This window comes from Saccostrea cucullata, unplaced genomic scaffold (genome assembly GCF_032062105.1).
Source record: "Saccostrea cucullata isolate Sc308-1 unplaced genomic scaffold, CSIRO_AGI_Scuc_v1 ctg457, whole genome shotgun sequence".
NCBI classification, from domain to species: Eukaryota; Metazoa; Mollusca; class Bivalvia; order Ostreida; family Ostreidae; genus Saccostrea; species Saccostrea cuccullata.
The window spans coordinates 432269-458251 of record NW_026933724.1 but is presented as its reverse complement, the minus strand read 5'-3'; the positions used below and the strand labels follow the sequence as shown (position 1 = coordinate 458251).

Here is a 25983-nt window from a genome sequence, read left to right as displayed (position 1 = left end):
TTGGTAAATACATTTTAATTTGAGAATTTTGAGACATCTTTGTGAGCATTTTCAATTACTAAATGCCTGATTTTCAGAACCTGAGGATCGGATAACCTTAATGTCCCATAACAGTTCAATTTAAAGTTCCTATAGAAGTGATTGACCTGTTTTAAAATATATACGTGTAAACTCTCAATGCATTTAAAAATCAACCTTTTCGAATACAGTAGGAGCAATGAAGGGTTTCAAATTCTTAAAGTTATATGCACCCGACCAGGAAGAAAAAATGAAAATTGCGTATTAAATAGAATAAGACTAAAAATGAGAAATGTATCACCAATGTTCCGATCAATTTTTGTGTTTCCTGTGCTTTTTACAGCTGTTTATTCTCAGTGTGATAGCAGAAGAGGCACTGAGGGAATAACACAGTGCGTTTCGTCCATTTATTTCCATGAAACAAAAGAAGAGCCAGCAGTGTGTCTTAAAAAATCTACCATCCACTCTTTGGCCCGCCGTGTGCATGTTGCCTGCCGGGATCCCTCTGCAGACTTTTGTTGGTATTACTGTTCCTTAACTCCAAACAGAGGAGCTATCAGTACTTGTCAATGTGACACAGATAGTTCAACATCAGTGAAGTCCACAATACCCCTTCATTGTTATATACCATCGGGTAAAAGCTGTTCATGGTATAGGGAGTGTTTGGAAACCCGAATTCCATGCCAATCGACGAATCATAAATATGCTTTAGAATACGCAGAGAAGTATTGTGAAAGCTATGAACAAAATTATGCAGGTTTTTCTTTACAGGGAAAAGCATGGGTGGATGCGGTGAGGAAATGTTTGCAAGAAAGGTTGGTCTTCGCACTGTTTCCTCAAAAAACTGTGTCTTGTGAAAATCTGAAGGCAGAGGCCTTTCTGTCTCATATTGACTGTTATCAGAATCCGGCACCAGATGTCCGCTTTTGTGATTTGAGTCTTAATGATCAGATGCGAGTATTTTGGACAATAAAAGGTGCTTTATTGGCTGAATTCAAAAAGACAGTATCTTCGGGATGGAAAGTTATCTTATCTTGTATGACTGGTTCATATCCTCAACAAACCGCAAAATTAGTAATGCTTGAAATTGAATCTTCAAACACTCTTATTACAGAGGAAAAATTAGACAATATTGCCAAAGAATTGTCCCGTGAACTCGGATGGTCACAAGACATAATATTTGCTACCTCAGGCCCAAACACCTACGACTCCCAGGCAAAATCCGTGTTAATAAAAATATTTGTTTCTTCTCATTCCAACAACCGATTGAGTTTGGATGAGGCCATCAACTCTCTGATACAGAGAGCCGTGTCTGGAACATCCATCACTCTGACACTGGATGACGGTAGCTCGGTAAAGATCATAGCAGTAACAGGCTGCAATGATCCACAATGCATGTCTACTTCATTTGCTTTTGGATCAAGTAAGTTTAAACCTTGTTTTTATAGTTTTGTGTCAATTTTAACAAAAATGTAACATATGGAGATAACGAAATAGGAAGAGAGCAAACACAGACCTCCAAAACATCAGAGGTGGGATCAGGTGCCATGGAGGAGTGAGCATCCCCTGCCGACCGGTCACAATCGCCGTGTGTTCCTTGTAATCGGGAAATAATGGAAAAAATCCATCGTCAATTCAGTGTATAAATAATGGACAAAAAATTAGTATGAAAAAAGTCAGTCAGCATTTGACTCAATGATAAATTGCATTTGCTGACAAAGTCATTGTCTCGACCATAGAAATGATGACTTTACAGACTTTATACGAGATTGCTGATATTCCTGTTTCATAAACTTATTTGTAAATAATTTACCTCGATTTAGAAATTGTTCATACGTAGATCATGTTCTTTCGTATAGAAATAACTGAGAGATATAAACCCGTATGCAGGTGATAAAGGTATATTGCTGCATATGTAAGGGACTTTGACGATTGAAAAGTTGAAGTTATCATGTTTATCATAGAACCTGGCTGTAAAATTACCATTAAAGGGACGTGGACACAGGTTTAGCTAAATTCTTTTTTCCAGTTTTACAAAAAATTTAACTAATGTCTTTCTAATCATCATCAAATTTGAACTTCAGTTGTCGAGATACAAGACAAATTTAGAGCTCTAAACCTTTGTTATGTAAACAGGTTCCACGTCATGTTTTTGTTTGCATAGGTTAATATACTAATATAAGTTCGTTCAAAGCAGATAATTTCAACAGAGAAGTTAATTTTGAATTAATACGATCAGACAGTTTCTAGTACAGTGTAATTTGCTGAATTTCATTTTGTTATAAATATATTTTCTATCCTTGTTTACATATGAAGAACTTTATGTCCCTTTAAAGTCTTTTCCAGTGAAATATCCAAATATGAAACAGATGTGTCAGACTCTGTGATATCTTTTATCTCAAGTTCACCAGGATATATTATATTGATATAAGAATGGAAATTACCATTGTTAATTAACAATACGTCGTCGATATATCTAAATGTCGAGTTGAAGGCCACAGCAAGTGTTTTTTTTTCTTTGAAACTGAAAAAAGGTGCTAGCTTTGTCTGTAGAACTGTACATGCATGGCTGTAATTACTTCCTAATCTTATTAAGTTTGACGAGTCATAGTATATATTGTTGGAAAGAGTTTTCTGATTATCGTGTAGTATATAAGATGGCTCTTGAACAATAAATAACCGAATTCACACAAAATTCATTCATAATTATTAAGAAAAACTAGGTAACAATTCTTTTTTATTTTATCTTCAAACGGTTTAAAACATGTCCTTTTCCCTAAGTATAGGTTGTAACAAAGTACAGATAATTAGCCGGGCGTCCTGGCAAGCTGCCAGTCCGACGTCGACCAGCGCCTTACGTCATCCCGTCAACAGGTTTTTCATCCACCACACAGCTACACCGTCCTGTTACTCCATCCCACGTGTTCTGAGAGGGTACGGTCCATACAGCGACATCACATGAACAGTAGGTTAAGCTTCATCACCCTATAATTGATATATACAAGTGGGTTCCATTTAATGTGTTACTGCTTAAAGGGATACTAGTACATCGATGCAGTTTTATCAAAGAATTCAAATTTAACTTTTATTATGATTTGTTTTTCAGCCAAGAAATGGGAGGACATTGGTTACAGCTTCCTGGTTGGGAATGATGGGAATGTGTACGAGGGTCGAGGATGGAATCGCGTCGGTGCGCATACTTATGGCTACAACAACGATTTGGCGGCATCTTTCATTGGAAACTTTACTGATCAACTACCGGCTAGTGCTGCATTAAACGCAGCAAAGAACCTAATCCAATGTGGTGTGGAAAAACGCTACATAAAATCTAGCTACACACTTCATGGACATCGTGATGCGTCTTCAACAACATGCCCTGGGAATACGTTGTATGCAGAGATAAAGAAATGGCCACACTATAAAAGCAATCCGTAGATCTACTGCAAATGATCTTTTTGTTTTGTTATGTGCGTATTTTGACGATGCCACAAATTATGTGGTCATGTGTTTAAAAAAGAGATTTCTTGTATATATCATCATGACAATTAAAATATTGATAATAAAACACCATTTTATGTCGATGGTTACAATGATGTGTGTGTGTGTGTGTGTGTTAAATTAGATCTGTTTAAATTTAAAGAAGTTTCAGATTATTGATATTTAATTATGTTTGTTCATGCGTCTGTTACACTGTCATTAATAAACTTATGTCTTCTATCTCTGAAATAATCTAGCAAAGGTAACTTAATCAACCGTTCTCTTTGCTATTTGGTAGACGCAGATCTGTAAGCCACTAGTAAAAAAAATCTTTGGACAACCAGTGAGCTACAAGTCTATCCATCAAAGAAAAATGAGTTGTAGATTACTAATGGTGATAGATTTGAAAAGTTAATAAATACAGATCTGTCCGTAAAAAATGGCATAAACTCGGTCTCTTGGAAATTCCAGAGGTGGGATTAGGTGCCTAGAAGAAATACGCATTCTTCGTTGAATAGTACACACGTCTTAGGCGCATTGTATTGACCAGGCAGAAGAAACTTTGTAATTGGATTCAGAATTAAAGAGATCAAGCAATTGGTATAAAACATGTGAGTCAGAATAGGACCTAAAGATGGGTAAAATGTACTTCCAAGGGGTCAACCAAACAACCATAGCACTGGTGAATTTAAGGGGATGGGGGGCACCCCCCCCCTAATATTTTCAAAGTATGTTATGAATAATATTAATAATACCATACTTTGGTACATTACCACTATTTTTGTGCCTAGTTTTACTCTTAAAATACGGGAAAACCCAATTGCTTCCTAGGGCTTTGCCCCCTGGGCCCCCTTCATTCAAAGTATGATATGACTAGTACATGTATTAAGAATGTCATATTTTGGTACATAACTGACCAATACCACTATTATTTTGCCTGGTTTTACTCTTAAAATACACGAAAACCCAGGGGCTTCATCCCCTGGCCCCCCACCAGGGTTTCGCTTTGGACCCATTTGGGCCCTAAGGCGGTCCCCAGACCCTTGCCTGAACGTATTTATCCACGCCCTCCCCCCCCCCCCCCAATCACAAATCCTGTATCCATCCATGCATAGAGTTTACAAAATGCTGAATTTAAATGAGTTTGTTTAAATCCCTTTAACACCAACTTCTCTGGTTCACATTAAAAATTATTCGTATCCGTGGTATACTGTATCACACATGAGGTAAAAATAATATATAGGTGATAGCGGAACTATATACTACAATTCAATAGTTGAAAGTTGACGAGAGCTATTAAAACTGAAATCACCTTGTTTCTTATATAATCTATTATAGCTGTACTAAAACATACGAATATGAAACTTGATGTGGCAGATCGACTTTATGGTGTCTTCTAATTTAAGTTCAGTTCAGTGTGATGTAGGAAATAAAATTAAAGGAAATAACTTATGATAAACTATCGTTGATTCATAATACGTTCTAGATATACATTTTTGAATAAATTCTGCTTCATAAAAATATAAAAGCAGGTTGGATAATTGAGCATAGTTTACGCCTATTTTTCAATTAATCATGATAAACGGTTGTATTTTGGTATGAGTTATAGAAAAATCTCACATTTAGTAATTTTCACCCTTTAAAAAAACTTCAGTGTTTTATTAGTTCAATCATTCATGTAATATGCAATTATTATTTTTTTATTTTTATAAATTTTTATTATTTTTTTTTTTACATTTTGTCTTGAAAGTTTGCAATTTGTTTTTAAAAATGCCCTTATTAAAATCTAACATTTCTGCAATTTTACTAAATGTTCCATATCAGATGGAATACTGTTCCTCCAAATTAATCTTACTTTGGGAATATCATGCTGCTCTCAATAATGGAAATGACATGTTAAGTTGGCGTTCAATATACTCCTCTTCGATAAATTTAGATCTGCCTTCTGTTTCCACTATCTCTGTAACCCACCCCACCCCACCTCCGTCGTCGCAAACCATGTATGGCCAAAATGTACGATCCTCTCCCATCCTGGTAGGAAGGAGCTATATGCGGACTCCGAACCGTGGCTTGAGACAGTGGTATCCCCCCTAGCTCTTTACAATCATTTTGGTTTCATGATTTATAAGATCGATCACTGTATCTTCTCCCTTTTCATGTGAATGAAATTATGGAGATAACAAACAGTATTCAAGGTCACAGTCCATAAAACAATACAAAATAGGAGCAGAGCAAACACAGACCTCCAAAACATTAGAGATGGGATCAGATACCATGGAGTAGTGAGCATCCCCTGCCGACCGGTCACATCCGTTGTGTGCTCCTTGTCAAAATCGGGAAATAACGGGAAAATCTGTCGTCAATTCAGTGTATAAATAATGGACTAACAATAAGTATGAAAAAAGTCAGTCAACATTTGACTCAATGATAAATTGTATTTGCTGACAAGGTCATTGTATCGACCAAAAACGGTATGAAATGATGATATTCCTGTTTCATAAATTTGTTTGTAAATAATTTACCTCGTTTTAGAAATTGTTCATACGTAGGGCATGCTCTTGCGTATTGAATGAAATGAGATATATGAACTCCGTATGCAGGTGATAAAGGTATATTGCTGCATAAGTAAGGGAAGTCGACGATAGAAAAGTTAAAGTCACCACGTTTATCACAGAGCTTGTTTGTTTGATAACCATTAACGTCTTTTTCAAGTAAAATATCCAAATATGAAACAAAAATATGTCATACTCTGTGGTATCTTTTGTCTCAAGCTCACCAGGATATATCGTATCGGCATATGGAAATTACAACTGTTAATTGACAATACGTCGTCGATATATCTAAATGTCGAGTTGATGGCCACAGCAACTGTTTCCTTCTTTTCACGCATAAGATTTTGATTTTGCACAAATTTTGCTTGATATGAATACAAAAATAGGTCTGCTAATAACGGGCGCAATTGGTACCCATGGGAAATCCAATTGATTGTTGGGAGACTTCCCAAAACAGCATAGATATTGTTAATCATGAACTCATGATCTTTTTGATGTCGACCTCAGAGTACATGTGTGTACAATCAGAATGTTTTAACAAACTAATTTTGCAAATGAGCGATGGCAAATTAAGTAAATTTACGAGTTCCATATTTATTGAAAAAGCAGCTGTCAATTACAGTCAAAGCTGTATATCGAAAAGCCTGGACTTTAATTTTTCGTGTGCAATGGTTGTGTATAAAATTGAAAAGTTGTAAGTTTTTAAGGTGTTGATTTTTGGTAAATCTTGTGGTTTCAAATTGTCCAAAAGTTCCTTGGAATTTTTATGTATCCACATCTGATTCACATATCTTAGTGAGAAGTAAAGAAAGAGGTTTGATTGAACATTTAAGGATTCTTATGGAATTTCGGAATCCAATATATATTAAGGTAGTTCTAATTCATTTTGGTTCTTTGGGATATTAAAATTATTCAAAACTGACATATGATTTTGAAGAATTTCCTCCTTAGAAAGGGAACTATGAGTATAAGTTGGATTACCAATTGTAGAATTAAATTCAAGTTCTTAAATACAATTTATATAATGAGCCTTACAAACAAAGACAATGTTGTTACCTGCTTTGTCAACAGCTTACTGAAAATAGAAATTTCTGTGAAATATACTTTTCAAATGTTACTCCTCCTACAGTTTTAGTCTGATTTCAATATAACTTGGCACACAAGTAGACTATACTAAGATATATAAGTCTGTGTATCAGCGTTTTTTTATTTCGATGAAGGGTGTTGCCTTGGTTACTAAAAATAGAAATTTCTGTGAAATACTTTCAAAATGCTACTCCAAATACAGTTTTAGTCTGATTATAATATAACTTGGCATGCAAGTAGACTACAGTGAGGTACTTAATTATCAGTTTTGTATTTTTGATTTTCATAAACGATGTTGCCATGGTAACTTGAATTGAAAATACTGTAAAATTTTATTAAAAGCTACTCCCACAGTTGTAGTCTTATTGCAATCTTGTCACAAAAGACTTTATCAATGATCATTATTCTATCCATTGCTTTTGTTAAGTTTTTTGCCCCAACTGCTACTTTTCTCTTCTTTTCTCTTAAGCTACAGTCTCGACAGAGACTCCTGGTTTCTCCTACGCTTCAGTATTTCTTTTTCTTAAACATGTGAAAGCAAGAATTTGCCAGAGTTTAACGTTAACTATCATGACAGAAACATCGGAAAGTGGGAGAGACTGAGAGTATACAAAATAATTTGTTTTAAAAAGATCTCCAGATTAGATTGTGTTATTATTCAGTTGACTGTTGTGCACAGATCTTTGAGCAGAAAACCTTTTCTAATTGTTGGATCAGATATTCATGACTTATTTGGATCCGCCCCCAGTTGGCCGTCTCGTTGTTCTATTTTTGAGCTATCATTAGTCACATGACTACCACATGACTCAACGTTTCGTAAAACCCGTGATGCGGTGATAAAATTAACGGCATAGCTATAACACCAGACATCTGATTAAAACTGACACTCTGATTTTGTTGTTCTACAGATTAATAGGTATAGTATAAATGTTTTTACTATTATCAATGTTTTATTTTGATTAATTTCGCTACATGTTCAGTAACAATGTTTACTCAAATTACTAGGCCTACTGCGTTGTCCCAGCTAAGTTTTGTCACTGTTTGCTATTCCATAATTTGAGCTCTTTATGGCTGTAGTGCTATCCTAATTACAGTGAATTAATGATCTACATGTATATCAGTCATAAACTCTGTTATCTTGAACTGGACAACAGGACAAAACTTTTGAGATATCCGAGAATTTTGAAATAGTTATCATGAAATAGTTATTGTACTAGTTGTTGAGAGTCTCTTGATACAATGCATGATACAATTGAATCCATAGTAATCAAGAAGTATTTTTAAAAGATTTTATATTGTATATCATCACTGATATTGAGAAATCACTGTTGTATCTAAAGTTTAGCAGCAGTTAGGCCCCTAAGTGAATTTACATTGTAAATTAATTGGTATGAGTGAAGTTCAATGTGCCTATAGATCTTTCAGTAACATGTTGGGATGAAATGAACCACAGGTGTGGAGGGAATCTGAATACATACCTGTGTACCTGTCATTTTGATTTGTTTGTTTTGTCCCCCTTAATAATTATGAACAATTTAGATTGGACAAATGTGACCAAAAGTAAATTTATTTTTAAAGCAATAAATTTCCACTAGGCCTATAATAAGTAGGCCTATTTGTTTTCATAATTGAAGGCAAATGCATCACTAGATTGGGTTTATATTAATTATTTAATGTGTTTCTATGTTTTGGAAAGTGTCAGTTTTGGTTTGAAATATTTTAAAAATTGCTATTCCTGTATATTAATTTTTTATTCTGTTCTGTTCAGCCCCTGAGTGACCATGAAGGTGCTTGTCCTGTCCCTGCTTGTGGCGGGTGCCATGAGTGCCCTCGTGGAGTTCAGAGATCGTGACATCTTTGAGCCCCTCTCAGATGAGATGATTTGGTTTATCAACAAACTGAACACATCATGGAAGGTAGGGGTTATATAATGTTGTAGGAAAGGAAAAATGCATGAAAAAAACATGGCTGCACTGAGAATCAAACCTGAGACCCCTGCATTACTAGTCAGGTGCTCCAACACTGACCTATCTAGGCTGATATCTATGGTCACGTAAAGCCAGAACTTCTACATATTGTTGTGGAAATATTTTTTTTTTATTTGATTACCATACTTCCTCAGATTTGAGGGGATTTCCAGTGAACTGTGATAGATTAGATTTAAATCCCTTTGGTTTCAACAATAATTATTTTCCTTAATATATTGCAGTATACAAATTAACTTACATGGAGCATTCTGTTTCTAGCTATTACATGTTAGATTTGCTCTATAAGAATTATAAACATTACAATGTAAATTATGATACTGGGTAATATATTTTCTAATTGATACAGCAGCCTTAAGATATCAAACCTTTTGATTGTCTTAAAAATTCCACAGGAAATGAATCATCTAAGAAATGCTTATAGAACGTTTTTGAAAAAGAGAACATGTAGTTGTTAGGGAAATTCTGACTTAAAAGGCAGTTGAGTTGTTTTTTATCAGACAGGTGTATCAATTTCAAGTAAACACTTGAAGGAAGTTATAAGCTTGATTGAGAAATAAGGATGTAAATATAGCACATATAATTAGGAATTATCACTAGTGTATAAGGAAATGTTTTTAAGCATCTAGGAAATCTTTGTCATGCATGGAAATTCTCAGATCATAAGGGATATTGTTATAGTGTTGTTGGGGGAAGGGGGGTCTTTAGATTGGGAATAACTGAATTTTTATATCCCCTGCTTGAAAAGCAGGAGGGTATATAGTAATCGTTATGTACGTCCATCCATCTGTCTGTTATGCTTTGGAGTACCCATCTCTTATCTGCAACTCCTCTCATACCACTGAATGAAATTTGATGAAACTTTAATTCACATAATTTTTATTACATATTGCCATTGTGCACCTCTTATTTACTTTTTGATCTGACACAATTTTGGGTTTCCCACAACAAATCATGAACACTCCCATTATATTCATATGGGAGGTGGGGGGTATCATTTAATGAGCTCATTGCTCACAGTACCTCTAGTTTAAAAAGTGTTTTCAGACAGATAAATAAAAAAAATGTTTGTTTTGTGTGATTATACAGAATGTACACTGTACAGGATATGTTAATAATGGTATCAGTGATATCTTTGGTATCATTTAGGATATTTAAGGAAGCCTGTTATGCATAAATTGTCCCACGTTGATGTCCTTGGCATACTCTACTAACTGGACAGTGATTCCTTATTTCCATTTCATGGTGAAATAAAATTGTAAATTTAGATTTTAAAATTGTAGACTAATATTATTATTAATAGATTTAAATTATTTGAGGTCTCCCATGCAATTTCAATAGTCCCTGTCCATTGACATCAAACACAAAGACAGCCACATAATTTTGAAATGTTAATTTAGTTGTCATCACTTTTAAGTTATTACATGGTTACTTTAGTCTATTTGAAATCACCATTCCAAAGATGAACATTTTTTTGCTCACGAAGACTTAAGCATTGATTTCAAACTTCCTTGGAAGAACAACCAGACATTTACATGGGATAATTTATGCAAATTATCCCACATTTCCAACTCGCCTTGATGCCCTGGCATAATCTACTAACTAGACTGATTCTGTAAATGTATAAGATTACAAAGTGAAAAAAAAATACACTTTGTTTAAATATAATAAATATTGTGTAACATATTTAGTAATACAAAGCTGTATCACAATAGGCAGGGCAGAACTTTGACCACATTGCCAAAGAAGACAGACTTGCCCATGTGAAGATGATGTGTGGGACCTACCTAAACACACCCCCAGAACTGAGACTCCCAGAGAAGAAGATGGAGGCAAGAAAAGATATCCCAGACACCTTCGATGCCCGAACTCAGTGGACCAACTGCCCCACCTTGAAGGAGGTCAGGGACCAAGGAGCCTGTGGGTCTTGCTGGGTAAGTATTAGGGAAGGGAAGGAGAAGTAGGCGGGGATGAAATTGAAGGAGGTCAGGGGTAAATACTGGGGTAGGGAGGGAGAGGAAGGGTGGGGACTGGAGGAGGTCAGGGACCAAGGAGCCTTTGGGTCTTGCTGGGTAAGTGCTGGGGTAGGGAGGGATAGGGACCACGGTTAGTGCAACTAAAGGAGGTCAATGGAGAGAACTAATAGAGGCCCTAGGCCTGCTGTTCAGTCCATATTCATATTGTACACTTCTTTTTATATTATGAATAAAATACTTCTTAAACTAAAGGAGGTCAGGGACCAAGGAGCCTGGGGTCATGCTGGGTAAGTATTGGGGTAGGGAGGGTGGGGACTGTAATGGAAGGAGGTCAGGGACCAAGGTAAATACTGGGGCAGGGAGGGAGAGGGGCCATGGGTAGTGAAACTAAAGGAGGTCAGGGACCAAGGAGCCTGTGGATCTTGCTGGGTAAGTGCTGGGGTAGGGAGGGTGAGGTGGGGTGGTTTTGATATTAAAACTGAAGGTGGTAATTTATCAAGGAGCTTGTGGTAAGTCCCAGGTAAGGGAGGGTAGGGATTGTGGCTAATGAAGGAGGTCAAAGACCATGGAGCTAGAGGATCTTGCTGATGAAACCAGGGATGGGAAGGGGGTAGATATATAGGGTGGACAGTGAAATTGAGGGACTGGGAATCATGTGTTTGGTGGATGGTTAATCTTAATTGCCTCCACCAGAGTAGATGGAATGAGGTTATCATAACTGTCAAGCAAAAAATAATCTGTAGAAAATTTAATAAGTCAAGGTCTTCAACAGCAACATTATGTTTCAATCTTTTTAGCCATTTCTTGAGTAAGTTGAAGTTTTTTAGCTCACCTGAGCCGAAGGCTCAAGTGAGCTTTTCTGATCACATTTTGTCCGGCGTCCGTCTGTCCGTCTGTCTGTCTGTCTGTAAACTTTTCACATTTTCGACTTCTTCTCAAGAACCACTGGGCCAATTTCAACCAAACTTGCCACAAAGCATCCTTGGGTGAAGGGGATTCAAGTTTGTTCAAATGAAGGGCCATGCCCTCATTCAAGGGGAGATAATCGGGAATTAATGAAAATTTGGTGGCATGTTTTAAAAATCTTCTTCTCAAGAACCACTGTGCCAGGAAAGATGAAACTTATGGGGTAACATCCTCAGGTAGTGTAGATTCAAGTTTGTTCAAATCATGACCCCCGGGGGTAGGGTGGGGCCAAAATGGCCGACCAAAGTTTTACATAGAAATATATTGGAAAATTCTTTAAAAATCTTCTTCTCAAGAACCACTGTGCCAGGAAAGATGAAACTTATGGGGTAACATCCTCAGGTAGTGTAGATTCAAGTTTGTTCAAATCATGACCCCCATGGGTAGGGCGGGGCCAAAATGGCCGACCAAAGTTTTACATAGAAATATATAGGAAAATTCTTTAAAAATTTTCTTCTCAAGAATGACAGAGCCATAATTCATCAAATTTATATGGAAGCATCCTTAGGTAGTGAAGATTCAAGTTTATTCAAATCATGACCCCCGGGGGTAGGGCGGGGCCAAAATGGCCGACCAAAGTTTTACATAAAAATATATAGGAAAATTCTTTAAACATCTTCTTCTCAAGAATGACAGAGCCATATTTCATCAAATTTATATGGAAGCATCCTCAGGTAGTGTAGATTCAAATTTGTTCAAATCATGACCCCAGGGGGTAGGGCGGGGCCAAAATGGCCGACCAAAGTTTTACATAGAAATATATGGGAAAATTCTTTGAAGAATAGCAAATCCATGATTGATCATGGGATTACTTTTGGATTTTAACTTTTCAATAATAAACCAATTTCTACTTTTTCTAAGCTACAGTACTCAGGTGAGCGATGTGGCCCATGGGCCTCTTGTATTTATTTCATATTTCAATATGTAAAATGAGCTTAATTACTTTTTCTTCATTTCAGGCTTTTGGTGCTGTTGAAGCCATGTCTGATCGTATCTGCATCAAGTCTCAGGGAAAATCTAATGCTCACATTTCAGCTGAAGATCTGACAGCATGCTGCAGGACTTGTGGAAATGGGTAAGTTGATTTGTATCAGGGTGAGAAAAATACCCTCTTGCACTCATTGTGGATCAGAAATAAAACACTCGTTAACTAGTAGTGGATGAGTGAAAATCAACTGAGGACAATTGAATATATGTATGATAATGTACTTGTCCTTGGGCATGGGTAAAATTTTTGGAGTGGTATTTTGTAAAATAATGGTAATGAAGTAAAGTTTATAGTGAGCATTTATAAAAATTAATTGTTATGTAAGCATATGATAAATTCCCCCTTGCATTAATGATTCTCCAATGTTTTATCAAATTCTAATTAATGTTTCACTTTCAGTTGTGAGGGAGGTTTCCCATCAGCTGCCTGGAGTTATTATGAAAGAGATGGTCTAGTAACTGGTGGGCAATACAACTCTCACCAGGTAAGCACTCACTAACACACGCCAGGTAAACCTTCAGACCAACAGTTCTCATATAGATAACAAACAACTCACACCAGGTAACTACTCACTAACTCACACCTCAGACACCTGTCAATGGTTGGTGTGACCCCCCCCCCTCTCCCCACTTCTAAAAATGTTTATTAGACACAAACTTATCAAAAATACATTTCTCAGTCTATTATTCTTATATTTGGATATCTGATATCAGTTTCCACTTTTGTTAAGATTTAGAGATTGGCCCTGTACTATATATAAAAATACTATTTTTATATATAGTACAGGGCCAATATTTTTATATATGGTACAGGGCCAATCTCTAAATCTTAACAAAAGTGGAAAATAACTAGAAAATCAGGTATTTTTTATAAGTTTTGTGTCTAATAAAAATTTCCAGAAGCTGGGAAGGGGGTGGGGTGGGGGTGATGGGGGTACACCATCCATTTGACAGGCATCTGTGACACACACCAGATAAACCTTCAGACTGACAGATCTCATATAAATAACAAACAACTCGCATGAGATAAGCATGCACTCAAATAAATCTCATACGAATAAACAACAACTGACACCAGTTATGCATAAATTCTATCTAATTTGGGTAAATATATAGAAAATATTTTTTATAAATGGTTGAAATTGATAATGATTATACCTTTGTAATAGGGATGCCTACCGTACACAATCAAGGCCTGTGACCACCATGTGGTGGGTAAACTCCAGCCCTGCTCCAAAAAGATTGGCCCCACACCACGCTGTGAGAAGAAATGTGAAGCTGGCTACAATGTCACTTATGCTAAGGATAAACACTATGGTAAGGCTTACACAATTACCAATGTCGGTATTCCATTCATGATAGACAAAAGAAATCAACAAAGCTTAATGTATTCTGTTAGAGAAACATTTTGTAGCGTTTTTGACATTTAATTGATAGTTGGTAGCAATGCATTTGATTTTGTAATAGGTTATTTTATTTGTCTTAAAAAAAAAATACTTCTCTTGTTTTGTAGGAATGTCTGCTTACAGCGTACATGGTGTAGAGAAAATTCAGACTGAGATCATGACAAATGGTCCAGTAGAGGGCGCTTTCACAGTCTATGCTGATTTCCCACAATACAAATCTGGTGCGTTTTATTGTACCATTGTGCTTTTATGCTTCTTAGGTTATCATTAACATCATAAATTCATATGAAATTATCAAATTTAAAGCACAATACAGATAAATATTTATGGCACATCTGCTTGTTTTGCTCTTTGTGTTAATATTGATTCGATCCTGTTTTATTCTGTAGGTGTTTATAAGCACACGACTGGTCAACCTCTGGGAGGACACGCCATTAAGATTCTTGGATGGGGAACTGAGAACGGAGATGATTATTGGCTGGTTGCCAACTCTTGGAACCCTGACTGGGGAGATCAAGGTAAGGTCACAGATACATGAATAGGTCAAGGTCACTGACTGGAGAGATCAAGATAAGGTCACAGATATATGAAATAGGTCAATGTCACTGTCTGGAGAGATCAAGGTAAGGTCACAGATACATGAAACAGGTCAAGGCCATTGCTGGAGAGATCAAGGTAAAGTCACAGTTACATGAAATAGGTCAAGGCCACTGACTGGAGAGATCAAGGTAAGGTCACAGTTACATGAAATAGGTCAAGGCCACTGACTGGTTGAATCAAAGTAAGGTCACAGATGCAAGGTCATGGAGCGATCAGGATCTATATTAAGGTCACAGATACATAAAAGAGATCAAGGTCATTGACTGGTGAGGTCAAGGTTAGGTTCATAAAAACATATAATAGGTCAATGTCATGACTGGGGGATCAAGGTAAGGTCTTTAATACATGAAAAAGGTCAAGGCTACTAACTTAGGAGATCAAGATAAGATCATAAATACATATGATAGTCAAGGTCAGTGATTGAAGAGGTCAAGGTAAGATCACAAATACCTGAAACATGGGTCATTGCATGATTGGGGGGATCCAGATAAAGTTACATATACCTGAAATAATTTGTTCTGTCATTATTTATGGAAGTGTATTACCAGTATTTTATTGTCGGGAAAAGCTCTCTCTACATTAAGCTTGACATTGTAAACTGCTTTATGCAACTAATTATAGTATTCTAGGATTGAAGTTAATATATTTGTTCTGTTTTCAGGATTTTTCAAGATCTTGCGAGGCAGAGATGAGTGTGGTATTGAGTCTCAGATCAGTGCAGGAGAACCAAAACTTCAGTAACTCAAACTCACAGAACTCACTTAAACATTCCAGTACTCAGTCACATGAGATTACAAAACTGACATTACATAAATAATGATTGAAGTGATATTTTATTTTATAAATGGTGCTCAATAATTTTGTTATTTTCAAGCAGTTTTTTCTTTACAATTATATACATTTGTACAAATGAGATTTGATACAAAGAAATAAAAATAACAAAAAGATTGTTATGATATTGTTGTTGTTTTGGAAAGTAAATGATATATGTACATGTATATAAAAGGCGTACTGGGTTCATAATCCTTAGTAAGTTGATAACTTGTTGTAATGAAGCTGTCTTAAGCATGGAATTAATCTTAAGGTAGGATTCTTCTCTGGTTTCTGACTAGATGAAGCATTCAGAGTATATATATGCTTATATATCTTATATATTGAGGTGTAAGGAATTTAAAAGACCATATTTTTCTTTCCTCATCACAATTGTACAACTTTAAATAGAAATGGTAAACTGCCTTTGAAAACTTGCAGGGACTACATTTTTGGCGGAATGGTGGTGTATGAAAAATATCTTCTTTTCTGCCTCTCAAAATTATATTAGAGCAATGAATTTAGTTATAATTTTTACACAATCGAAGACTTGGAGAAATTTTCAAATGTAAGTTAAATTAATAATGAGGGACTAAACTTTCAAAATATATCAAATAAATGTGATTTTTCAAACAAACTAGAACTTTGTAAGCTTTTAAACGCTTCCTATCAAAGTGCAGATTTGAGCCAAAAATCCATAAAAAGTATTTTTTCTCTCTTAGTAAACGATCAAAACTTATTGTTTTTGTATCATTTTGTACATTTATAAGACTACTTTATTATATGTAAAAATAAGAAAAAGTTAAATATAGGAAGCGTATGAAAATAACTAATATATCCTAAAAAATTAAGGAAAACAGAGAAAATTCGGATTAGCCAATATCCAGTTAAGTTAAATTATTTATGTAAATTTGGTAATATCATGCTAAAGACCCGATATAGTAATATGTTTTTATGCAAAAAGAACAATCATTGAACTTTTGAAATAGAAGTAGGTATCACTTGATTGGCAAGTTATTTTTTTTATTCTTATATGTCAAGGAAAAAGATAATGACCTTGACCTGACCTTGCCTCTAATATAAAACGGTCAAATTTAATTTCACTGATATTATCACTAACTGATATTGTCTTCTTGATTCTGTGAAAATTTCATTAATTTTTAAATATTAGAAATATGAGAAGAATCCTACCTTAAGGTGTTTGAGGAGGGCGAAGAAAACAAGTATTAAAATTTATCACTGTGTATGTTTTTTTCATTGGAAAGAAATTAACCAGTAATAAGAAGGATATTTGATCTTCTGGAATACATTCATGTTTCTCCATGGAATGCTTATCACTACTAAGTCCTTGTCCATGTACTGCTCAGTAATAAGAATTCTAATGATTTCATCTCTTGAGGGCAAAATAATCATCCCATGATGCATAAAATGACACAAATTTTGATGATTATAGGATTCAGAAATATAAACCAAAATCAAAAAATTAAAAATGTAGGACACTGTGATCAACATTTGAGCCAGCCTAGCTGACATGAAATTGTAAGATACCGTATAATCCCTATTAACCGCCCCTGCCCCTATAAGCGCCCCCTTAGGTCTTTTTCAATTGTAAGGAAATAAGGGCCCCCTATACAGTGATTAATATTATCTAGAATTGTATCAAATGTCTGCCAAAATTTGAAGAAAATGAAAATGAAGCTTCTTTATTATCCAATTTCCTGGTGGAAAATGATTCATTTAGCATGATCTGGGTGGATTATTTTCACTTAAAGTAAAGTTAGACATTATTTTAGAGATTTTTGAATTTATTTTTTGTTCAAAATATTTTTTGAAGTTAAAATTTGATGTTAAATATTACGAAGTGAATACCAAAATAACCGCCCCTTTTTCGCAATTATCTAAGCGCCTTAATAGGGATTATACGGTACATCAACTGCAAAAATGTGATGATTCTATGTAGTCCTTATAGTGGAAAAAATATATTAGTTTTAAAAGAACATAATTTTTGGTCAACTTTGACGTTATCCTTAGACCAATCACCATGTCTTTTCCCAGCTGGTGCCTTGAATTTTTAATTGGCAACACATCTTCATAATTTTTAATCTACAACATATTTTCATTCATAGGTGTAAGTTTGGTGATCCTTCTGCTTATTCTTGGGAAGAAGACTTTTTAGCAACCACTCATTTTACAATATTCCTAACAATCTCTCTTTGTTAAAGACCACATCTTTACTTTCAGTTTTATTAATTTTAAAGAAACTGAAAGTCTTTCGGCTAAGGCTTACCCTTGTGACACAAGAGATTCTTCAGATATGGCCAATATATTCCAGAAAGATTACTGTAAATACACTGCAAAAATGACCATAGCATTAGCTCTTGGAGTCTTCGACACAAAAGAGTAAATAATATGACTCTCATACATGTATAATTGATCATTGTTTGATATGCACAACACCTTTCATACATAATATACTAAATATTTGTCACAGTACTATATCAACCCATAATTATCCAAAATCTTAATCAAAGACCAAGTAATAGACCCAGTTTGAAAAAAAAATTTATCTCATCATAAAGGGCCATTACTCTGATAAAAAAAAGGGTTGATACAAGTACTTGATGAAACTCACACTTGATTAAAATCAAACCTAGAGAAGTTAATTTCTTAGAGATTAATTTAGACACTGATCAAGTTAAATGCATGTACACTCACTCGAGGACATAAGATTTTACAGAGCTTTATCCTTCAAATCAAAACATAATTGCATGGAGACATTTATTTGGTAACATTTATTGAATAGGTAATCCTGGTTGACATTTTACATCTTTTATAACGAACACCTTCAGAATTGATGCAAATGAATTATCACACTAGCTAATTGCTTGATCACATAAAAACAATCAATTATTTCCTAAATAAAAACAAAGATTTAAATTTTTGCTATGCTATGCAGGCATGAACTATTCACCAGATTTTCAACTCCTGCTCGTGGATATATATGTCAATATATATGACCAAAAAAAGACAAGACTTCAGAATGTTTATGAGAGGAAAACTTGAGTCCTGCTTATCATTTTTCATGACTGAGTGATTTACAACTGGCAAATCACATCTGAGAAATGTCATTAATATGCATTCATTGAATTTATTTAGGTCTCTTTTACACATTTATTCAGGACTGATTGTTGTTTAATGCCAATTCAGCAATATTTCAGCCATATTTCAAAGGGCTTATAATCAAGAGGGCAATTATTCAAGCAGACATATGACTGTTTTCACAACGGATAGCCACTCTCTTTTTCAAGACATAATAAATGATCAAATATGGTATTGTGTCACAAGATTTCCCATTCTAAATGATAACCTATTTGAACTTGATAAACCTTGTATAAAGTCGCCATGACCCAAATTTACAGATAATATAAATTATATCTTTTCATCTTGATTACCTTTGTTGCGACTGATTACCTATGTTGTGGCTGATTTACACTATTTCAGTTAGCCATTAAGAAATTGCCATCTCTACTTCAATTTTTTTTATTTAAAGATGAAAAAACAGTTCAAGATTATGCAAAAAGTCAAAATATCATTATAAAGCTAATAAAACATTTATGTAAAAAGGTAAAGTAATAAATAATCAAAACAATTAATTCATACAAAGAATGAAAAACATGTACAACAACAAAAATCATTTTCATGCAGACATTTCAATTTTCACACTTCTTCACAGTTACACATTTAACTACATACTTTTGATTTAAATTAAAGATAATTCTTAAGCTTTAGCCATTTCAACAGGGACCTGATCAAAAATGATGACCATCTTCTCCCACTCAACCAAAACACTTATACACATGTTTGTTATTGCAGTAATCCCCCCTCCCTAACAATGGTAAGATTTCCATTACTCTAGGAAAACACTATTACACACGTACATTTTGGCAGTATTATACCCCCCTCCCCCCCATTAACCCTCCCTATCCCTATCCAAGTTTTAATTTATCCATTTTTTCTTCATCTGCATTCCTAAGTTCCTCCTCTACTTCCTCATCGTCCTCCTCCTCCTCCTCTGAATCCTGCCCTCCTGCCTCATCAGCTTTGTCCTGTAAAGATTTCTCGTAAAAATACTCAAACGGGTCGTTCCTGTCCTCTAACACCTCCCCCTCATCCTCCCCGGCCTCCTCTAGCCGGTCCTGCTGCGACTTCTCAAAGTAATAATCAAACGCGTACTCCTTCATAGAAATCTGATGAGCCAGTAACTCCGCGCTTCTCTCCTTGTCGTATCGCTGGACCTGGGCGGCAAACTCCGCGCCCTTCCCTTTGATATTTAGTCTGGTGATCTGATTGAACAGTTTCTCTGCCTCTTTAACATTATGCACTCCTGCCTTCTTGAAGAACTAAAAAATAGACAGTAGCACTTTGAAAAAATTGAAATTTAAAGTTTTGACAGATTTAATCAGAGTTAAATTGCTCAAGTCTAGTACGTGTATAAATTACATAGATGATCGCATCAGGATGAATTAATAATAATGCTCAGAAATCCTGGGATCAATTCAGCTATGCGTACCTTGCAAACGTTTGTGCAGTCTCGAAACAAGAACTCCATGGCCTTGGGGTGAGTGAGTTCTACCGCTTGGCTGACATCGATCACCCACACTTTATCTTGGTACCAGAGCAGGTTGTATTCACTCAAGTCCCCATGAACCAAGGCACATTTATTCTGCATTGTATCCATTATCTGAAGATAGAAAAAGAATGTTAGAAACAAAGCTGATAGTGTAAATCAGCTACCCATGCTTAAATTGACATTGTATCAGTATTGGCAGTGACCTTGAAAATAAAGCACACATGTAAGATGTTAGGAGATTCTGGTGACTTAATTTTTACTATCTAAAGTATAACTGATCTGCTCCCCATATTTCTTTTTGTAAAGTTACCCATACAAAAAGTTAAAAATTTGATTGAGAATCATGGATACCTGGAGAAGCTCACCTTTATAACCTGTTCATAAGCGTCCTCATAATCCTCCACGGAGAGCTGGGCGTCCTTCAGTTTGGGGGCGGGGCACTGGTCCTCGCCTATAAAACTCATCACCAAGATGTGTTTATTGAGAACTTGTACAGCGGGGCAAGGGATCCCAAACTTCTTCATTCTATAAAGGAAGAGGCTTACAATGAGTACAAATGTATATAAAAACACAGAATTTGTACTTAAATATTGTATTTAAATGCTTTGAATTTTTCAAGTTATTAATCAAACACTCTTGCTTCCTATATATGAATCTAATACTGTAAACAATTTATTATAACTTTAATTTGTGATTTTCAGTTTGATAGCTATCATGATTACTAATCTCATCCACCTAGGAATCATTCTTCATAGATTTACAAAGAATTTTTTTTTACAAATGATTACAGTAAAACTCGGCTATAATGAAGTCACTGGGACCTAGGAAATTACTTTGATATATCTGAAATTTGTTATAACCGTGTAAGAAATTCATTCAATTTATATAGCTGAGGATCCAAAATGACTTCACTATATCCATAAATTTGCAATATCTGTGTTTGTACTGAACGAGTTTTGCTGTATAAATGTTGGTTTCCAGTAGTTTTCACTCACCTGTTGAGATTAGCTGTCTCTTTCTCCCCCCAGATTCGAATCACTTTCCTTGGGTTGTTTTTCTTGAAGTCGTCCCTAGAAAACCTGTGATCCCCATCCACATATGCTCCCCTGTTCTTAAATTCATTTAGTGTTGTCTTGTAGATCTTAACTGCACACTCAGTTGACAGCAAAACCCCCTCTTTGCTGAAACAGTAGCAAGTAATTATAAGCACATTAATTTACACAATATATGTATATGACTAATGCAAGCTACAACAATTGAGTTTTTGAGGTTAATTCTTTAAAAGTAACATAATCAGACAAATTCCTCCTTTGTTCAAACAGAGTAACAATAACTGTACATATATAAGAATAAAAGCCATCAATAGATCAAAATGAAGAATTGAAAGTTCCATGATCTTACTAGCACTTTGTATGATAAAGGCAATGAACTACCCGACACCTATATAACGAGTAAGATATCATAGCTCCAAAGTTTTTACCTTCCCCCGTATGCGTGATACACGACGGACTCCTTCCCGGAGCTGATGCTCCCCCCTACAGACTCCATGGTCCCATTGTTCACCATCTTATACAGCAGCAGTTTGGTACGAGGATCTAACACTTGTTCCTGTTAATAAAGTCAGGTTCATTTACCATGTTTGCCAATTAAAAAACACATCATATCATATCAATGAATTCTAAAATATAAGGAAGTTCCTTTTAATACTTGTATCTATAAATTTTGAGGAATTTCTCCCCAATTTTTAAGTTCATGTGTTCATTTTATCTGATTCATTAATAAAAGTGTTTGTTTTATCTTTGCAGTGTTGCTATACACAAAGAAAATAATTCAATCGAGGTATGGCTCATCCAGTAAACTGACAGATCAAACATTAATCTTTGACAGAAAAAAAAATTACAGTTTATTAAGACTTACAGAGGTAGAAAACTCCTTTTTCTCATGCAGTCTCTGACTTCTCTTGTTTTCAGCCAGTGAGTGTAGCTTTAGTTTGTTGTATACTTTATTGGGGAGCTTCATGTCTATCCCTTCTCCATCACCAGACTGAAACTCTGGTGGAAGCTAAGAAAGCAGATGACAGATTAATTGATTTTTACTTCACCAAGTATGCATATATTTACAATAAAAGGTGTGGGATTTTGCTTTGTTTGTTTGTTTGGGGGAAGGAGGTCTTCTCTCATATAAATGTGATGGGTACCTTTTTAACTTGACTCACAAACTTTGACCTTTGACCTACTTACATCCATTAACCTAGATGCATTTCTTCTCCCACAGATCTCAGCATCATGTTTGGTAGTTATATTCTTGCCTTTGCCAATTACTCCAGATTTGTTGAACTTGGGACTTGGGCTATCTGAAAAAGATATTTTAAATTTTAATAAAAGAAGAATGCTTCCTACTACATGTATTATCTGATAATGACTACTGTATACAGGATTATTTTCGCCCCGTGTTATTTTCGCCCTTTTGCACTTGCGAACAATTCTGTCCCATTTTAAATTTGCCCACTCATAGTTTTGTTTAAGAAATAATGCAGTGTTATTTGAATTCGCACCGTTTTAAATTCGCCCAATCAGAAGAGAGCAAAAGGGGCGAAAATAAAACGGGGGCGAAAATTTCCCTGTATACAGTACTACTTTGCTTGTCAGGATTGCAAAGACATGAACATCTGACATATGTTTATAAAAGTACTTCAGTTAGGAAATTTAAAATATCCCATGCTTCAAGTGATAATTTCCTTATTAATTAATTAGTAATTAAAAAGAGGTAATTAACCTATGCCTAAAGGTTGATTTTTTAAAAGTAGACAAATCAAATACCCCATTGAGTTTTCCTGTACTCGATTTCATCTGGGTCTATTTCCTCCTCATCCTCTTCATCTCTGTACGCTGGATGTACCACTCTGTAGTTCTCAAAGGAAATCGACACTGAAATAGGAATACTTCATCACAACCACAAATATCACTGACAATAAAATTAGGAAAACTTTATCACAACCACAAATATTGATACATAAGATTAAGATCAGATGCACTTTCCACACATGACAATTAAAAAAAAACACATACCATGTCATCTAGCTCTTTATAAATCATAAATTCTGACACATACTGTAGTGTACTCTAAAAAAATACTCAAAACACAAACCTTTGTTATTTCCGTTGAACTTTTTTTCCTCTATTTTGAGTGCCTGATCATGCTCTCTGTCGTATTCCTGTTGTAACATCTGAGCCAGCAGAAAGTCGTCTGTTGTTTCCGGGTCCTCGCTGGCTGCTGCTAGTATCTCCTGGAAGGTCCTTGTCTCTTCAACCTTTACACTGTAAAAGATGGTACCCTTGTTTTAATGATAAATAAACAGTGTTTATGCATGTACCTGACTCTATAGTTTTCAAAGGAAATCAACAATGTTTGTGTTATTTTTCTGAATCAATTTAAAAACATTCCTTTTCTTCTGTGATTTTAAAAATATTCTTTGATTTTTTTGTGTGTGTGTTTCTTTTAGTTTGCTTTGCTATATTGTCAATACACAGAATGCATTTTATCGTTAAATTGAGTTCAGATTGCATTTAATTACCATTTTAACAATAGAACATTCTCAAACTTACTCTAGTCTAATACTCATACAAGTAATTGTAGCCATTAAAACCTTCTGCTTTGATTTCCACTGTAACCAGTGCACATGTATTGATGTAATCATGATATTCTCACCTGTTTTCTTCCTCCTTTTTCTGAAGATCAAGAGCCAGCTGTTCACTCATTACATCTTGTAGAGAACATGGCATAACAGGTGCTGCCTGTATTTTACCCCACGGCGTAGACATACTTGTTCTGAATTCTGTATTTATTTTATTTCCTCTAGAAACAGACAATTGAATGTGTGGTCTTTGAAATTCACAACTTTCCATTTGATAACTTATGCTAAATAATGAACCGAATATTAATGAATCTTTCTCAATATTTTACTTGAAATACTTGAATAATATTATCCTTTTTAGCTTACAGTATATATAAGCAATTTCACAACAGAAATAAATTTAGATGTCATTATCTAAAATTGTAATTTACGTGTTACTACCTTGTTGTGCAATATCCAGAACAAAACCGGAAATTAATTTATTTGACAGATCTTTGTTAACTCGCACATAATTTCTTCTCTGTTCGAATTATTCTAAGTACGATATCATTTAAATATATACGCGGGAAATGTCAAATTCACACCAGGCGATACTTCATTGTTGAGATGTATTGTATAAAGATTTTGATTTCAGATGAGAAGAGTTAATCACACCTTTTTCTTCAAGTCTTACTATGGATAACGCATCCTATGATGGGGATAAAATGAGAGAAAACATCAACATGATGAAGACCACAACGGGTATGAAGTTTTACTCCAAAGTGACTACAGGATGATAAATATTTGATTATATTACTAAGTCAGACATTACAAGAATAGGCTTTTGTTTTAACTTTGATTTTTTATGTCTAGATTGGTAAAAACTAAAAAGTGTGCAATCGGATGACCCTAAATTAAGTTTTATGTAAAATAAGTTGGAGGTCAAGATCATATCAGATGTTTAATCACGGGCATGCTTTCTAAACTGTTAGCTCCAACTGGTTTTTCATGACCCAAAGAGTTTCCATAGGTAATGGTTCAAGTTCAACTCCAAAAAGAGTCCTTTCATCATTACACCATTTGCCAAAAGTGGGGGTAATCTTCAGCATTCTGGAGTTTTGCTGTTCAACAGAAGAAGAAAAAGGGTCTAAACCCAGGCTCTCACTCATAAGGTCAAGGTCATAGCAGGATACTGTTAAAGTTTTTTTTTTTTACTTTTGTAGCTTTCTCGCAAAAATCACAAACTAATTCCAGACTAACATAAGATTTTGGAGTTGCTGATCCAAAATTTCAAAATGCAGTACTGTATTTGATCAATTATTAGCTCACCTGAGCCGAAGGCTCAAGTGAGCTTTTCTGATCACATTTTGTCCGGCGTCCGTCTGTCCGTCTGTCTGTCTGTTCTTCTGTCTGTCTGTAAACTTTTCACATTTTCGACTTCTTCTCAAGAACCGCTGGGCCAATTTCATCCAAACTTGCCACAAAGCATCCTTGGGTGAAGGGGATTCAAGTTTGTTCAAATGAAGGGCCAAGCCCTCATTCAAGGGGAGATAATCGGGAATTAATGAAAATTTGGTGGTATACTTTAAAAATCTTCTTCTCAAGAACCACTGTGCCAGGAAAGATGAAACTTATGGGAAAACATCCTCACGTAGTGTAGATTCAAGTTTGTTCAAATCATGACCCCCGGAGGAAGGGCGGGGCCACAATGGCCGACCAAAGTTTTGCATAGAAATATATAGGAAAATTCTTAAAAAATCTTCTTCTCAAGAATAGCAAAGCCATAATTGATCATATTTATATGGAAGCATCCTCAGGTAGTGTAGATTCAAGTTTGTTCAAATCATGACCCCCGGGGGAAGGGCGGGGCCACAATG

General features: G+C 35.2%; 3 protein-coding genes and 1 pseudogene across 4 annotated transcripts in view; 3 read left to right on the top strand and 1 right to left on the bottom strand.

Moving 5' to 3' along the window:
• LOC134239138 (peptidoglycan recognition protein 1-like) overlaps positions 1-3635 on the top strand; it is an 80452-nt pseudogene extending 76817 nt beyond the window's left edge.
• A 4271-nt stretch (positions 3636-7906) lies between these two features.
• Positions 7907-16001, top strand: LOC134239127 (cathepsin B-like). The gene is made up of 9 exons (XM_062721290.1): positions 7907-8049; positions 8902-9049; positions 10834-11052; positions 13020-13135; positions 13448-13532; positions 14217-14364; positions 14561-14674; positions 14843-14971; positions 15715-16001. The coding sequence occupies exons 2-9, from the start codon at positions 8915-8917 to the stop codon at positions 15792-15794; spliced, it is 1026 nt and encodes a 341-aa protein (XP_062577274.1). The 5' UTR covers positions 7907-8049; positions 8902-8914; the 3' UTR covers positions 15795-16001.
• Positions 16002-19844: 3843 nt separating this feature from the next.
• Positions 19845-24546, bottom strand: LOC134239123 (serine/threonine-protein kinase RIO3-like). Of its 2 annotated transcripts, XM_062721285.1 has the most exons (11): positions 24494-24546; positions 24202-24348; positions 23641-23810; positions 23313-23420; positions 22734-22846; positions 22411-22554; positions 21974-22101; positions 21489-21674; positions 20859-21018; positions 20434-20604; positions 19845-20263 (listed from the first exon to the last, which is right to left on the bottom strand). In XM_062721285.1, the coding sequence occupies exons 2-11, from the start codon at positions 24312-24314 to the stop codon at positions 19850-19852; spliced, it is 1707 nt and encodes a 568-aa protein (XP_062577269.1). In that variant the 5' UTR covers positions 24315-24348; positions 24494-24546; the 3' UTR covers positions 19845-19849. The 2 variants fall into 2 exon arrangements, with proteins under 2 accessions (XP_062577269.1, XP_062577268.1); XM_062721284.1 differs by lacking the exon at positions 24494-24546 and having other exon boundaries at positions 24202-24465.
• A 204-nt stretch (positions 24547-24750) lies between these two features.
• The window catches only part of LOC134239164 (uncharacterized), a 164465-nt gene continuing 163232 nt past the window's right edge, over positions 24751-25983 (top strand). Inside the window, exon 1 of the mRNA XM_062721328.1 lies at positions 24751-24868. Within this exon, the coding sequence (XP_062577312.1) occupies positions 24802-24868 (67 nt within the window). The 5' untranslated portion in view covers positions 24751-24801. The remainder of the gene's footprint in view (positions 24869-25983) is intronic.